This window comes from Apteryx mantelli, chromosome Z (genome assembly GCF_036417845.1).
Source record: "Apteryx mantelli isolate bAptMan1 chromosome Z, bAptMan1.hap1, whole genome shotgun sequence".
In the NCBI taxonomy this organism is placed as follows: domain Eukaryota; kingdom Metazoa; phylum Chordata; class Aves; order Apterygiformes; family Apterygidae; genus Apteryx; species Apteryx mantelli.
This window is the reverse complement of record NC_090020.1, coordinates 23,375,209-23,390,159: the sequence shown is the minus strand read 5'-3', so window position 1 is coordinate 23,390,159 and position 14,951 is coordinate 23,375,209. Positions and strand designations below refer to the sequence as shown.

The following is a 14,951-nucleotide window of genomic DNA, read 5'->3' as shown; positions in this document are numbered from 1 at the left end:
GGCAGTTTTATTAAGAGCTATACAAGATTAAAGAAAAAGCACATGAAAGCTAAGTATTCTTGGAAACTCAAGTCACAGAACAAGCATCCAGAGACACAGCAAATCCTTCCTTCCCCCACCCCATTCCCCCCCAAAACAATACAAATTTCTATACCAGAAATAACTAAATTTGCAAAGGCAGGACCTCCTTCTACCCCCCAAATTAAGAAATCACAAAGGAAAAGGAGAGGTGGAAAACACACGCCAGACCTTTTAAACACCAAACAGAGCCAAAAACTCCAGGGAGCAATAAGGACATAGTTGTTAATGACTTTCCATGGATGGCAGTCAAAACACTAAGGTGATGGGCAGCAGTGTAAAACCCTAAAATAGAATGCAGCAGTTAAATAAAGAGAGCAGATGTGTCATAACTTACTGTTTGACTTTTGCCTACTCTACTCCCCCCACTCCCCCAAAGTCAAACCAGTCACAAAACTGGAACAAGGTCTCAAAAAATAAGAAGAAAAAAAACTATGCTTCCTTTACAATTGTTCCCAGGAAAAGTACTCAATTACTCAGATAATTCTCAAGTAAAATTAGGAGAACAGGAATAATGAAATTAAAAGTTGTTTATTAAGTGACTACCATGACTTATACAATGCTCTACTGCAGACCACCAATCATAATTTTGCAAGAACAGTATAATGCCGAAGCAAATTTGCTTCTTCAGATTTATTTCTTCTCAGTTTTATAAAAATCACCTCTGTGGATGATTTAGGAACTCTGGACAATATTCTTAATTTAGTCATCTCATCTTCACAAATTCAAATTGACAAGAAAATGTCAAATATTGCAAGCTACAAATGTTGAGCTACTGAAGTCAGCATTTAACAGGAGATTCTTACCATTAGAAAAGAAGGGAGGAAAAAAAGAAGTTTTAAAAACATCGTATTTAGTTCTGTAGGCACCTTTACATGGTGTAAAGTGTTATCTTAAAGTCACAAAAAATGGGAAGAGGAAAAAGAATCCAAATCAGAACATGAGGGCCACTATACCAGATAAGAAAAAGGGTCAACTACTCCAGGCTCCTGTTGCAGACAATAGGCAGAAGTAGATGCCTATGACATCTACAGTTAAAGCAAGGCAGGCATGCATGATACTTCCACTAAGGCTCCGGGACTTCCTGAGCCAGAGATGGCTTCTATCTATGGACTCTTCTTAAAAAACACACTTCTTGCACTAGTTCCCAATGGAAAAAACCTTGGTTTTGGAAATGCAGTTTATATCACAGTGAATGCCACAGCCTACGGAGGTGAGAGGAGGTGGAAAAGAAACCTGGGACATTTTATCCAGGATCACTGCTGGAGGTATAGATGTCTATTTCCATGAACTTACTCAGTTTCCCCTGGAGCCAATTAAAATTTTCAGTGTCCACCACATGCAGAGTTCCAAGGAATATACTTTTGGGAAGTTTTAGTATTATTTTCTTAAGTCCTGTGATTTCCAGAAGGACTAAATCAAGATTTTTGAGCACCACCTTTTCAATTAAGAAATAACAGTCCCCTCTAGGCTTGGTTTCTCCAAACTATATGCAACTAAATCACAGCAAGACCTACTAAGAAAGCAAGGCAGCACTGACAGGTGTTCTGCACTGGAATAAGTTACACGCTACCACCCTTTCCTCTATGCTTTGGGAGACCAGAAATATTAGAATTCTTCTCATTGCAGGGTGAAAGAACACTTGCTTATTAGCTTCTCCAGGCCCTGGGTACCAGGTTGGATGAACAGTAAAAATAATTCCCCTAGTAAAGCTTAAGATCCACTTCACCAAGTATCCAAGAATGGCCATAAACACATGGCTAGGAGAGAGCATAAGAACCGACAGGGCAAGAATATAAAAACATGGCAAGGATATATGAACAGAGGCTGTGGGATCACATACGTATTTTGCTTTCTGTTCAGAGATGTCCTGAAACAATAATAGTTTCTACATATTTAATAACCATCAATTAATTTATTTTCCAAGAAGTTGTGAAACTTCCTTTTGAATCCATGCACTCACCTTTGCATCCATAGCATAGCGTAGCACTAGTCTACCACATACTGTGTAAAGAAATATCTGTCTGCTTTTAACCTTGTTCCCTATTTGACCTCTCCTGAGTCTATCTTCCCCCACCATCTTCCTCTATTCGTAATTTTGAAGAACTCTATTTTCTATGCCCCCAACCCCTCCAGTCATCTCTCTTCCAAAATAAAGACTGCCTGAAAACACCACAGAGAATGGCAGGAAAACTTAGAAGATGCATATTCTATAGAATTTATCAAGAGTCATACAAATTTTCAATTCCTATAAACAGATTTTTTTCTTTGGGGGAAAAAAAAAATCCAAAGGCTAACCAGCTCCAGCTCTAATATACTGTGGGCATCAGCAAGACTGTTAAGCTAGTTCTCAGTTAGAAACTCTGTTTTGGAAGTGCAGTTTATGTAACTGTGAATATAATGCTCTGAGAAGAGTAGGATAAAAAGAAAACAGAAGCTTACGCAGTTTTATCCAGTTTTGGGGTAAAAGACTAACATCTTCTCAGTAATATCTTTTCTAAGACACGTAACATTCCTATCCAAACTGCCAGCTCAAGTAGTCTCGAAAAAGATATTCACAGCATCACAGAATGGCTGAGGTTGGAAAGGATGTTTGGAGATCATCTAGTCCAACCCCCCTGCTCAGACAGGGTCACCTGGAGCACATTGCACAGGATTGCGTCCAGGCAGGTTTTGAGTATCTCCAGAGAAGGAGACTCCACTACCTCTCTGGACAACCTGTCTCAGTGCTCTGTCACCCTCACAGGAAAAAGTCTTTTTAGATTCAGGGAGTTTGCTGTGTTTCAGTTTGTGCCCATTGCCTCTCAGCCTGTCACTGGGCACTACTGAAAAGAGTCTGGCCCCATCCTCTTTATACCCTCCCCTCAGATATTTATACACATTGGTAAGATCCCTCCTCAGTCTTCTCTTCTCCAGGCTAAACAGGCCCAGCTCTCGCAGCCTTTTTTCATATGAGAGGCACTCCAGTCCCTTAGTGGGGGGGTGTTCACTGCACTTGCTCCAGCAGCTTCATCTCTCCCTTGTAGTGGGGAGCTCAGAACTGGACACAGTACTCCAGATGTGGCCTCACCAGGGCTGAGTAGAGGGGGAGAATCACCTCCCTCGACCTGCTGGCAACACTCTTCCTGATGCAGCCCAGGAGACCATTGGCCTTCTTGGCCACAAGGGCACATTGTTCACTTGTGGTCAACTTGGTGTCCACCAGGACACCCAGGGCCTCCTCTGCAAATCTACTCTCCAGCAGGTCAGCCTCCAGCATGTCCTAGTGCATGGGGTTATTGCTTCCCAGGTGCAGGACCCTTTGCTGAACTTCATAAGGTTCCTCTCCGCCCACCTCTCCAGCCTGTCCAGGTCTCTGTGAATGGCAGCACAGCCCTCTGGTGTACCCGCCACTCCTCCCAGTTTTGTATTGTCAGCAAACTTGCTGAGGGTGCACTCTGTCCCTTCATCCAGGTCCTTGATGAAGAAGCTGAACAAGACTGGACCCAGGACTGACCCCTGGGGGACACCGCTAGCTACAGGCCTCCAACTAGACTCTGCACCGCTGATCACAACCTTTTGAGCTCTGCCATTCAGCCAGTTCTCAATCCGCCTCACTGTCCACTCATCTAAACCACACTTCCTGAGCTTGTCTATGAGGATGCTATGGGAGACAGTGTCAAAAGCCTTGCTGAAGTCAAGGGAGACAACATCCACTGCTCTCCCCTCATCTACCCAGCCAGTCATTCCATCAGAGAAGGCTATAAGATTGGTTAGGCATGATTTCCCCTTGCTGAAGCCATGCTGACTACTCCTGATCACCTTCTTTTCCTCCACATGCTTGGAGATAGCCTCCAGGATGAGCTGCTCCATCACCTTTCCAGGGATGGAGGTGAGGCTGACTGGCCTGTAGTTCCCTGGGTCCTCCTTCTTGCCCTTTTTTGAAGACTGGGGTGACACTGACTCTCTTTCAGTCCTCAGGCACCTCTCCTGTTCTCCATGACCTTTCAAAGATGATGGAGAGTGGCCTAGCAATAACATCCGCCAGCTCCCTCATCACTCGTGGGTGCATCCCATCGGGGTCCGTAGATTTGTGGGTTAAACATGCCTACCTAACAGAATAGAAGACAAGGAAAACCTAACAGAAGCTGATTAACCAGACTTAGAAATGTTAAGACAAGAACCAAGGAAAATATTATATCCAAATGACACTTAGGAAATTATACCAGATAGAATATAATTCTACTAAAAGAATTAGTTGGTCAGTAACAATTTCATTATATTCCAACTATAAAGAGATTAGAAAAATACAAAATGAACATTTGTCCATAGAGACTTACATTTTTAAATGGCTTGCCTTTGCACAAGATTTTCATAGGAAATATGAATTTCAAATGGATTAAATATTCCTGAATAATTTCATTCATTCATAATTTCATTCATTCATAATTTCATTTTTCATCAGATAAAAGAATCTTACCCAAGCCTATGTTAGTTCAAATACAAATTCAGAACATAACATCTCAAATAATTAATCATTTTTGATAACTCATACTTTGGAAAAGCTGCATAACTGACAATTCTAGGTGACACCTCTTTTAAAAATCTAGTATATAGATTAAAATCTATTTTCTCCTTCTTCAAATAAAATATATACACTTAAACATGTCTCTCTACATTTATTGATGGATTAGTAAAATGCTAAACATGTAGATGACTATATTGCAGGTGCTTGCAGAGAAAAACCTGCATTTATAAACTACTGATTCACTTCCCCTCGCCCTCCAAACTAAGACTCTTAAAGTGCTGAAGACATGTATCTGCTCTTATTACAAGGATGACATGTATTGGACTCTGACCTAGAGCTGAAGAGATTTCTACCATATTTAGGTTCCATCTTCAAATATAGGAGCTACTCTTTTTTTTTTTTTCCTTTTTTGCCTTCCAAAAAACTATTTGAACTACTAAAGAGGAAGATACAAGAATAGTAAGATAACACGCAGGAGATTGTAATAGAAATACATTCCAAAAAAAGGTTTTCTGACTGTTGACTTCAATAGGATTGGACTGGACTCATCAAGGAACAAGTAGAAACACATGTGTAATTGAATGAATCTAAAAGGGAAAACAGATACTTAGCTAAAATTTGTGTACATCAAGTTACATTATCAAAGTGATTAGAAATTCAAGTTTGTACTGTTTACTTCCAAGTTTTTATTATTTATAATGCTCTTTAAAATATATTACTAGGTTTTAGTAATACATAATTTATGTTCAGTTAGCAAATCAGAATGGCATAGGGTATTCCTTCTGCCTCCACCAAACCTTGTGCCTGCATGCTGAGAGAGGGAAACTCACTGAATTATCACCATAAAGAGAATTTTCTAAACTTCTCCTGCAAGGCACTTAAGATATCTCAACATCATTCAGTGTGCAGTATTCCTAGATGGCTCCCTCTCCTCTTACTTCTCCTATGCAACAAGTTTTTGTCAGGACTCTACCTAAAACCCAAACCCTGCGCAAGGTGTCAGGTGCACTAATGCTGCTTGAAAGCCACAGGAACAGCTACCAACTCCAACGAGGACACTATTTTGTCTCCACAGATATACAGTCTTCACAGATGTAACCAGGCCAAGTCCCACAGGAAAATACTGCTTTGGTTATCAGAAAGCGAGAAAGAAAGCAGCAAGTGAATTAGACACCACCTTCCTCATCCACATCCTTGAGGCTGGTTTGGCCCAGGATTAGAGCGGACTACTCCGGCAAGATCTCACGCGACTAATGCTTGGATATCTCCACGAAATGCGCCGTCTACCAGACGTAGGTGCCAAATGCCCAACTACAAAGCGAAGAGAGCGCATCCGAAGGCAGCGCCTGGGAGGAGAGTCCGGGGGCCCTTCCCGACGCGTAACGGTCCCGCGCCCCCCCCACCCCACCGGAGCCGTTGTGTTCACCCACCCCTGCCCTCAGGGGGCGGATTAGGGAACTTAACGGTCCCTCCAAAACCCGCATTTCTGCAACCCCCGCTCCTTTCCCCCATGAGTTACACAGCGCAGCGGCTCGGCGCTCTCTCCGTTACACAGCAGGCACCCCAACGGCGACTTCTTGGAGAAGCACATTAATAAATGAGTGAAGGGCAACCCAAGCGCTCGCGTGCCGGCGAGGGCCGGGCAACCGCCGCCGCGCCGCGGGCACCGCCGCAACAGGTGGGCGCCCCCGCCCGCGGCAGGAGCCCGCCCCGCGGGCCCCGCCGCTGCCCGGGACCCCGTCGCCTCCCGCCCTCACGGGGCGCCGGGAGCGGGACGCGAACCCGCGGCCCCGCGCGGGGCCCGGCGCTCCGAGCGCTGGGGCGGGGCGGGCCGCGGCCTCGCCGCCGCGCCGGGCGCGGACGGCCCCGCTGGGGACGCACCTGGCAGTGGCTCAGCTCCTCCGCCAGGCTCCGCAGCTCCTCCTCCAGCTCTGCCACCCGCGATGCCGCCGCCGCCGCCGCCGCCTCCGGGCGCCCCGCAGCCATCGCCAGAGCCGCGCACCCGCTCCGCAGGGGTAGTGGGAGAGAAGAGAGGACGCGGGTGAGCCCCGGCCCGCCCGCTCCTGAGGGAAAGGAGAGAGAAACGGTGCTGTGAACCACACAAATGAAAACTTTCCCCCCTCAGCTCCACTTACCGCGCGGGCGAGCGCCGGAAACCGCAGAGAAGAAGGACGCGGCGCAATGACGTCAGCGCAACTGCCACCCGAGTGAAGAGAAGGGGCGAGAGGCAGGTTTGAATTCGCCCGCCCGAGCGGCAGGGCCGCGCATGCGCGCTGCGCGGGGCGCCGCCGCGCGGGCTGCGTGCCGCACGGCTGCTTGGCGTCGTTACCGTTGGGAGCCGTTGCTGTGGGGCGCAGCCCGGGAGCGGCCGGAGCCGGAGCTGACAGCGCGCTCGGTCTCGGTGAAGGGGAGGCAGAAGGAGCGTGTCCTTCAGCCTCGGAGACTAGCACCTGCCGCGGGCGGGCTTTCGAGCCTTACTCTCCTCACCATGCGGCTGCACTCTAGCTAGTGTGCTGGGTTTGGGTTCTTGCTGTGCGAACGTCTGGCAATCCAGCAGGTTTCTTCCTTTCTGGAGCTGTGGGAACACTTAGAGCTGTCGTAAACTTGTGGCATTAGAGAGTTGCAGATGCAGTATGCAGGTATTACTGGGTGTTTTGCTCTAGGGTGTCGAGTCTCCAGCATATTTTGAATGTAGTAGCACATAGCATGTCTTTTAGACTTGTTTTTGAGTTAGGCACTAACATTTGCAAGATGAGTGAGAAACCAGATTTTAGAGTGGGTCCTTACAGTGCTTTGGGATACACAAGGATCCAAACTGGCTCTTACCCAGGAAGAATATTTAGACCTATTATTTATTTCCAGAGTTGGATTTGAGAGTTTGTGACCAAAAAAGTCCTGGCAGATTTGAACTGCTATGGAGAGTGCATTAAATTTTTGGGATAGTTCTGCTACATAGATGTGCTGGATTTAAGATCAGAATATGCAGAGTACCCGCTTTTGCAATAAAGCGATAGCCATGTTGCCAAAGTAAATCTTCGTATGTTTCCTATTTTCTCTCATGATTATCCTACAGAGGAAGCAACCCATTAAAAGACTAGAATTTTACCTAGAATACATGAAGAAGGATATTGAAACATGGATTTGGGATAAACTTTTTAGTCTGGAAAAAACCACCAGCTGAACTGCTTTTCACCAATGTGATTATCTTGCTATCAGTGTATCACACATGATGTATGTATGTATGTATGTATGTATTACACACAAGAGGAAGTAAGCTTTCTTTTCTCCTCCATCTTCACTTTTAAACAAATCCCAGAAAATTTGTCCTATATATACCACTATGACAAGAAATAAAATCCTTATTGTATGTGTGTGCGTGCGTGCACAGAAGTGAAGGGAGTTTATACATATGTGAATTATATTCCCAATATACATACATGAAAATGTCCAATCCTTCCCGTGGCCCTGACAAAAGATCCCATCATCTTCAGTGATAGCTTTGCGTTTGTATTGTTCAAAGTCCTTTCTTAGAAGGAAAAAAAGTGGCTATTGTACATGGCCAAAATGTCCATTTTACATTATTAACTTTGTAAAAGAACATTTTTGTTATGACTGCAATTCTCATCTGTGCAATTATTAATGTAAATTTAAAGGTGAGAGAGCACAACTGAGTATCCTCTGTCCAGTGATACGCAGACATAAAGAGATTGAACAATTGCCTGACCCATAACATGTCCTTCCTTAGAGCATCCTGCAAATCTTTATTGTTCATTGCTTCTTGTATATTATATGACATCAATATATTTGTGATCTTCCACTTTTAATGTTTTATATATCTTTGTGAGTTAATACATGTTAATTTAACCATAATGACCATCCTATCATTTTTCCAACATGTTTATATGTCCACTTTGCTTTGAAAGTTTTGTAATTCTTTTTCCCTTAAATCATCCAGTCACCACTTAATATGTAGCCTTCACTTTTTCCACATCTCCACCTTTTAATAACCATCTTTTTACTTTTCATCTGTTTCCTAATACTTTTATCATTGTCCCCTTGACCATTTGTTCTCTATTACACATGGGCAACAAGAGGCTAAGCTTACTTACAAAACAATATACTTGGAGTAACTGCTAAACAACTATAATGACTAAACAGGATTTAAAAACATTTTCCAAGTACAAGGTCGTTCAAAGTTTAACTGAAAGGATTCAAGCATTACAGGAGTTTGGTTCACAGTTTGACTCAATACAAAACAGAAGGCTGCAATCCCTTTAAGTTTACAATTTAAAAGAGAAATTTGTGCATATACTATTATATAAATGCATGTTATCACAGTAAATACACATCCAACACATTTGCATAGCCACACAATTATTTTATAGCCATAATATTTTTGTATATGGTTTGGTCATCTTCACATTTGTTTTCTTGCCATTTCACAATTTGGTTTTATACATAAATTTTCTGTTTTATAACCTAAACAGCATTCTTGATAATTCTTAGAATATTAAAAAAAAACCACATTCAGTGGTCAAGTTTTGATGAACTGGGAGACTTGACTGTTTTGGAGAATTCTGTCCATCATGTTTTTCTCCAAAGTTACCATCTTGGAACACCTGCATTTACAGCTATCAAATATATGAGAATGTTAGGTAAAATTCTTTCAAGCCCAAATACTTCCTTTACATTGCACTTACTTCAAATGAAACTGCATTTAAGTTTAATCCATACAAGAAATTTTCCTAATAAGGGATTGTTGAGTAAGTATGATATTTTTAGTGTTTCTCCACTTGAAAAAGTTCTACTACAGATACACTGCACAGTTTAAATCTGGTTGCTATGGCTTTTGTCACTTAGGGAACCTGTAAAAGTTATAGCAACAAAAGTGCTCGCTGTGTTGTCTCTGTGGTAGGAAGTGAAGACATTTGTTTTGGAATTGGGGAATTCCAAATCTTTCTTTGAAACATATCCATATCACAAATACGTTGCAGTTATACCTCATAACGTACACTCCTTTTTGTTTGCTTGTCTATTTACCCTCCTCATCTAAACATGAAATAAAACATTATTTCATCTATTGGTAACTCCTAATATTGCATTAGCAGAATTCAAGAAACAAGTGTGCATAATATAGCATTCTCATTTTCTTTTAAACAAAAAGTGACATTAGTATTCTGATTTTAATTGGAAGTATTAACATTTTCTGCCACTAAATTTGCATATTCCTTAGGAGTTCTGTCTTGACCATTCTTGTTCATCATCAGTAGTTTGGTAGGAAACAGAACATCACCAAAGAGGTACTTTCTGAAAGCTTCTTTTTAACTGCAGTGAGCAAGAGAAGCCAAAGTTGTCGAAATTGTTCCTAGCAGTCTTTGGCAATATCCTCAATATTTTAGCAATTTATACGTTTCTAAAGAGTGTATTAAAACCTTAGAAATCTGTTTAGATCTTGTTTAGACAACAAATTCAAAACATACTCACTTCCAGTCAGGGTTACTGGATTTTTTGCTTTTGTGTGTATATGTGGTTTTCATTTTTTAACTATATAGCTATAAACCAGCTTTTCAGTGCTGCAAGGGACATCCTTTTCACTTGAGTAATAGTTGTAAGTAACTACCCTGATTGTAGTAGTCATGTTGTAGCAAGAATAGTTGTAGGATATAAAAGAGGCAATATTTGTAGAGAGAAGTAATACTTGATATTAGATCTAATAGTATTTTGGTATTATTAAACCACCTGTCATTATTGAGAGAGCAGATGAGCTGTTAGACGCAACAACCTGATTAAAAACTGTTTGACCAAAACATTACCTATGTTTTCCAACTGTATTGGCTGCTCTAAAAAAAGATACTACTTCATACCTCATTCCTACCATGATAACATGATCTTTCTAATATACACAGTTAAAAAAATAAGAACTGGAAAATGTCAGCATAGGAACCTAGGTTCCCTGACGCAGGGATGTGTATAGCCCCATAATTCTTGGAGTTTCACTGCTAGCATGTCTCACTTTTTAATAACGTGTCATTTTCCTATCACGAGCAGAGAAAGAAGGTAGCTGAGGTCTGATCTACCCTTGAAAAAGCAAGAACTAGAACCAAACAACCATCTGAAGTTTAGCAAAATCACTAGGATATGGTTTCTTGGGGATGTAGCTTTGGTTTACTGCATACTTCTCTACTACCCATGATGCTTTGTGTACTAGCTGTCTGAGAGCAAGGCGCTCAGTGTTTGTATACTAATAGGATGAACAGTCTACATTCCCCAGGGCTGCTACTTTATATTGCCTGAGGACTCTCGGGCATTGCACAGGGAGTCACTCTTCCACTTAACTTTGCAGCCAGGAAGGCTGCAGTTTCATTTTCTTTTAAAAAAAATTTTGGGTCATGACACTGCATCCTTCAAGATAGTGAACAATGCAAAACACTAATACAAATGAGGGCATGTCAGAAGAACAAGGCACTGAGGAAGGAGGTGGTTAACAGTGTCCTGGATGTGGGGATGAAACTTGCCCCACCCCACAGCACCTGCCAGCAACAGGAGGCCTGGAGAGAGGGACAAACAGCTGGAGGTCATTAAGAGGAGGAAGCAGATTTCAGAGTTTGGCTGTTCTGGCAAAGGGAGCTTGGGTCTGTGTTGCAGTAAGATGAGGAGGTGGGTTTAGCCAAGCCTTGAGAGTTGATTGTCTTGTTAATTTGTTTCTTAATAAAATCAAACCCCAGGAAGGAGATGAGTTTTGACCTTACATATGGTGTGTAGCCTGTGTCATAGACTAACTGGGAGAGTCACCTGGTCATGAAAGAGTTGTATGGAAAATGAAAAGCTGACTTCCATCACCCTGAAGGAGGGTGTGAAAAGTACATGACCACCCAAGCTTAATGAATAAGAGATGATACCCTTCTTAACCCAAGGAGTGGTTGCTGGAAGGGACAACACAGTCCACGACCACCCAAACTTTGTAGAGTATGCAGAGGACACAGATGAGACCCTCCCTAACCCTAGGGATGACAGCTGGGAATGTACACCCACACATCCTCGCTCTTACCAGTCCATTGTGTTCATGCACGTGCATCCAACACGAGAGCCACAATCATATGCCAGAGCCTCCCAGTCCACCCATTTTGAATAGTTTTGCAACAGTTGGTCTGTTTTAGAATTGTGTGCTGGTGAGTGCCCCAGCAATGACAGTTGCTGTTTTAAGTTGTCTTCAGAAAATGCAACTGTATCATAGCTATTGTTCTGAAATACTGGATATGGCACTTACTTTGGCAGTGCCTGAATTTCTGCCTCAGGTAAAATGGGGTAGTTGCACTTGCAATTTTGGAGGTTGCCATGGCAATCCCAACAAAAAAGATTTCACAGAAGGAACAACCAACTTAGAGTGGGCATGAAGGCTGGTAGTTACATGCTTTAATTCAGCTCTTCCCTCTGACAGGCTCCATGGACAGTATTTTCACATACTTGACCTACCAGAAATTCTTAGTTCGAGCACTTAGCTTCTAAGCAAAATGACCTTTTTGAATGCAAGGTACCTTATTGGCAAAGCCATGTCTGTGACACAGGCCACACACCACATGTAAGGTCAAAACTCACTGGCAAAAATACAATGTATATGTTTCTGCACCAGAGGCAGGAGCTCATTTTCTCATCTTCCGTGTGCAGGAAATTAAAATCATATTCTTCAATTAAATTCTGTTGTTTAATAACACCTAATAGCTATAGGAAATGAGGTTTACAAACCATTGCAAATTGTTGGACAGAACGTATATGTTTAATTCAGTGAACAAACAATTGTCAGTGTGCTCTCAAATGCTATGGGCAGCTATGCACTGGAAGATATTAATGTTCTGACCACAGACAAATTAAAAGAGTTAGTACTAGGATGATGTAATTATGTAAGAATTTCAGCTTTAATTTAATAAAATCTAGTTGCTATGTTTAAGCTTTTATCATTCAGAAATAATAAGAGATTTTGAACAGTGTTTTTTATACAAATATCTCATGTAAGCTGCAAAATTCAGTCAAGTTTAACTTTCCTCCTTTTACATGGTGAAGAAATTAAGGTGTAGTCGGGTTAAGTCAGATACCAAAGTGTGCACAACCATACCTTTGATAAAGCTACACTTATTGAATACAGCATAAATCAGAGCCCAGCAATGTTTTTACTCAGAACAGAGCCAAGGAATATGATTTTCAAGTCTTTGTTTTAACAGTTCATACTTTCAGAAAGAGACCTTAGGAAAAGAAACAATTTGGAACAAAATATAAGGAGTGGCAGTTTAGTCAAAAAACACTTGCAGCAATTAAAACACTTTATCTGGTTTTATTGATCTACTTATATTGCCGTTTAAGATAATAAATACTGTTATGTATTATTTTATGGGTACTAGCTTTTTAAGAAGAAGAAAATATATTTTCTCCTACTTTAAGGTAAGGGTTTTTTGACATCTCAGTATAATATCCTTTTTGCGCGAGTTATCTTGCTGGATTTCTTTACTTCAAATTTTAAGTGAAATATCTTTGCACTTGTCTCAGTTGACCATCAGATTTAAGTTACAGTTATTTACTATATCCTAAATTGACAATTCAGAAACTACTCCAGATTAAGAAGCAAGATGCTATTTTTATTATCTATGTGCACTGTGGTAGTAGCTAAGAGTTACTGAGAGGATACTTTATGCTGCGGTATTTCAGCTGCTAACACTGTTCCTAAAAGCAGTGTTTGCTATAAATTCCCAGCCCTGGGGAATACAAAATAGATACTGCACATTGCATTCTAGGGTGGTACTGCAGAGTCAGCCCAACATGAACTTTTCTTGCAGCCTGAACTCCATCATCACAGTGGGATTCAACTGACTCAATCCAGTGAGATGGGGCTCGTGTATTTTGGCCACAATGCAAAGTTGTAACTTTGAACTTTCCTCTCCTACTGTGGTGGAGTTTAGAGTAACAAAGTGGGAGTCTATATCTGTTGATTCAAGTTTTTGTGCACACTTTTTACTGAACAGGACTGCTGCCTTTAAAGAACACAAAGTATTTAAAAATGGATAGATACTACATAGACACCTGTATTTTTGGATAAACAGAAGTTTAATTCTTATAATGCAGGCTATAAGTAAAATTCTCTGGAGTAAATTTAGAAGCAAAAGATTTTCTCACAGAAATGAAGTTTTTTTAATACTGACTTTCCATAAATGTGTTTGAGTGTTTCATTTCTGTTAATTTGCTAGTTGTATCATGGTAATGGGCACAAGACAAGAACTGAGTTAAACATGTAAAAGAAATTAAATTAAGTTCTGAGGTCAGACAGTGAAGGTTCAGAAGAGATCTTTCCACTCTTATTCATTTGTGGATTGAACAAACTCTTGTCAGATCATATTCAGCTTTCACATAAACTGTCTACAGTTTATTTTTGATTCTAGTATAAAGAAAGAACATTCTATTAGAGGGGTTTGCCAAGAATTATTACATCCCATTAGTTTTTAGGGACTTCTGAAACTGAAATTAATTTGTTCCAGCTCTCATAATTTTACTATAAGCTGTATGTTATTGTTATTTTCCTTAAGACCCCTCCTGGAGTCCTTCAATTACATGAAAACCTCTAGGTTGTTCCTTCTTTTTTTTCTAGCACTTCTATCCCTCACAGCAGTACAGAAATGTGACCCAAATGTGACCTAACAAGTCAAACAAAGAGCAAATGAAAATAGCTATTAAAAATTATTATTCTATTTCAGTTCTGACCTGTGTTTTTTGGACACTTACTATAGGTAACAGTGCTAATGGACTAGATATCCATCTCCTGTAAACAACAGTGGAAAAGGAGTAATTTGGTTTCACTGTCCAAACAATGACAGAAAAACGCCAATGATGATTAGAAACAAATAGTAAAGAATTTGATATTAATGTTTTTCACTGCTTTGTCTGAACTCTTATTCTAACATGATATACTGAGGGTATGAAAAATATAAAGGAAATATACTGCTGAGACATCTGTTAAGTTAGATCATAATTTGATTTGTCCTCACTTTACTCAAGGAAAGAGATACAGCCACAAGAGCAAACAGAAGAGTATGTGTAGTCTAGACAAATCCCCTGTTGCAATCTAATTCTGCTTTTCATTATTAGCAGGTAAGGCTTTATGTTGCTAGTGAGTTTCAGGTTGTCAGCTGTCTTCCCCGACCAATCTGGTGTCCTGCCAGCTCCTGCCTACACATGCTACTTAAAAAGTATGCTCAAAGTGATCTGATCTTTGAATTGCTCTAATCTTTTGGTTGTGCTTTCTAGTAGTATTTCATGATCCAGAAAATATGTAGCAATGTCCTTTAGCTTCACTGAGGTGTCATTCTGAGAATTCAAGGTACAT

General features: G+C 41.1%; 1 protein-coding gene across 1 annotated transcript in view; it reads right to left on the bottom strand.

The window, feature by feature from the left end:
- CNTLN (centlein) overlaps positions 1–6,571 on the bottom strand; it is a 201,251-nt gene extending 194,680 nt beyond the window's left edge. The window contains exon 1 of the mRNA XM_067316035.1: positions 6,467–6,571. Coding sequence (XP_067172136.1) covers positions 6,467–6,571 — 105 coding nt within the window. The remainder of the gene's footprint in view (positions 1–6,466) is intronic.
- Between the last annotated feature and the right edge of the window lie 8,380 nt (positions 6,572–14,951).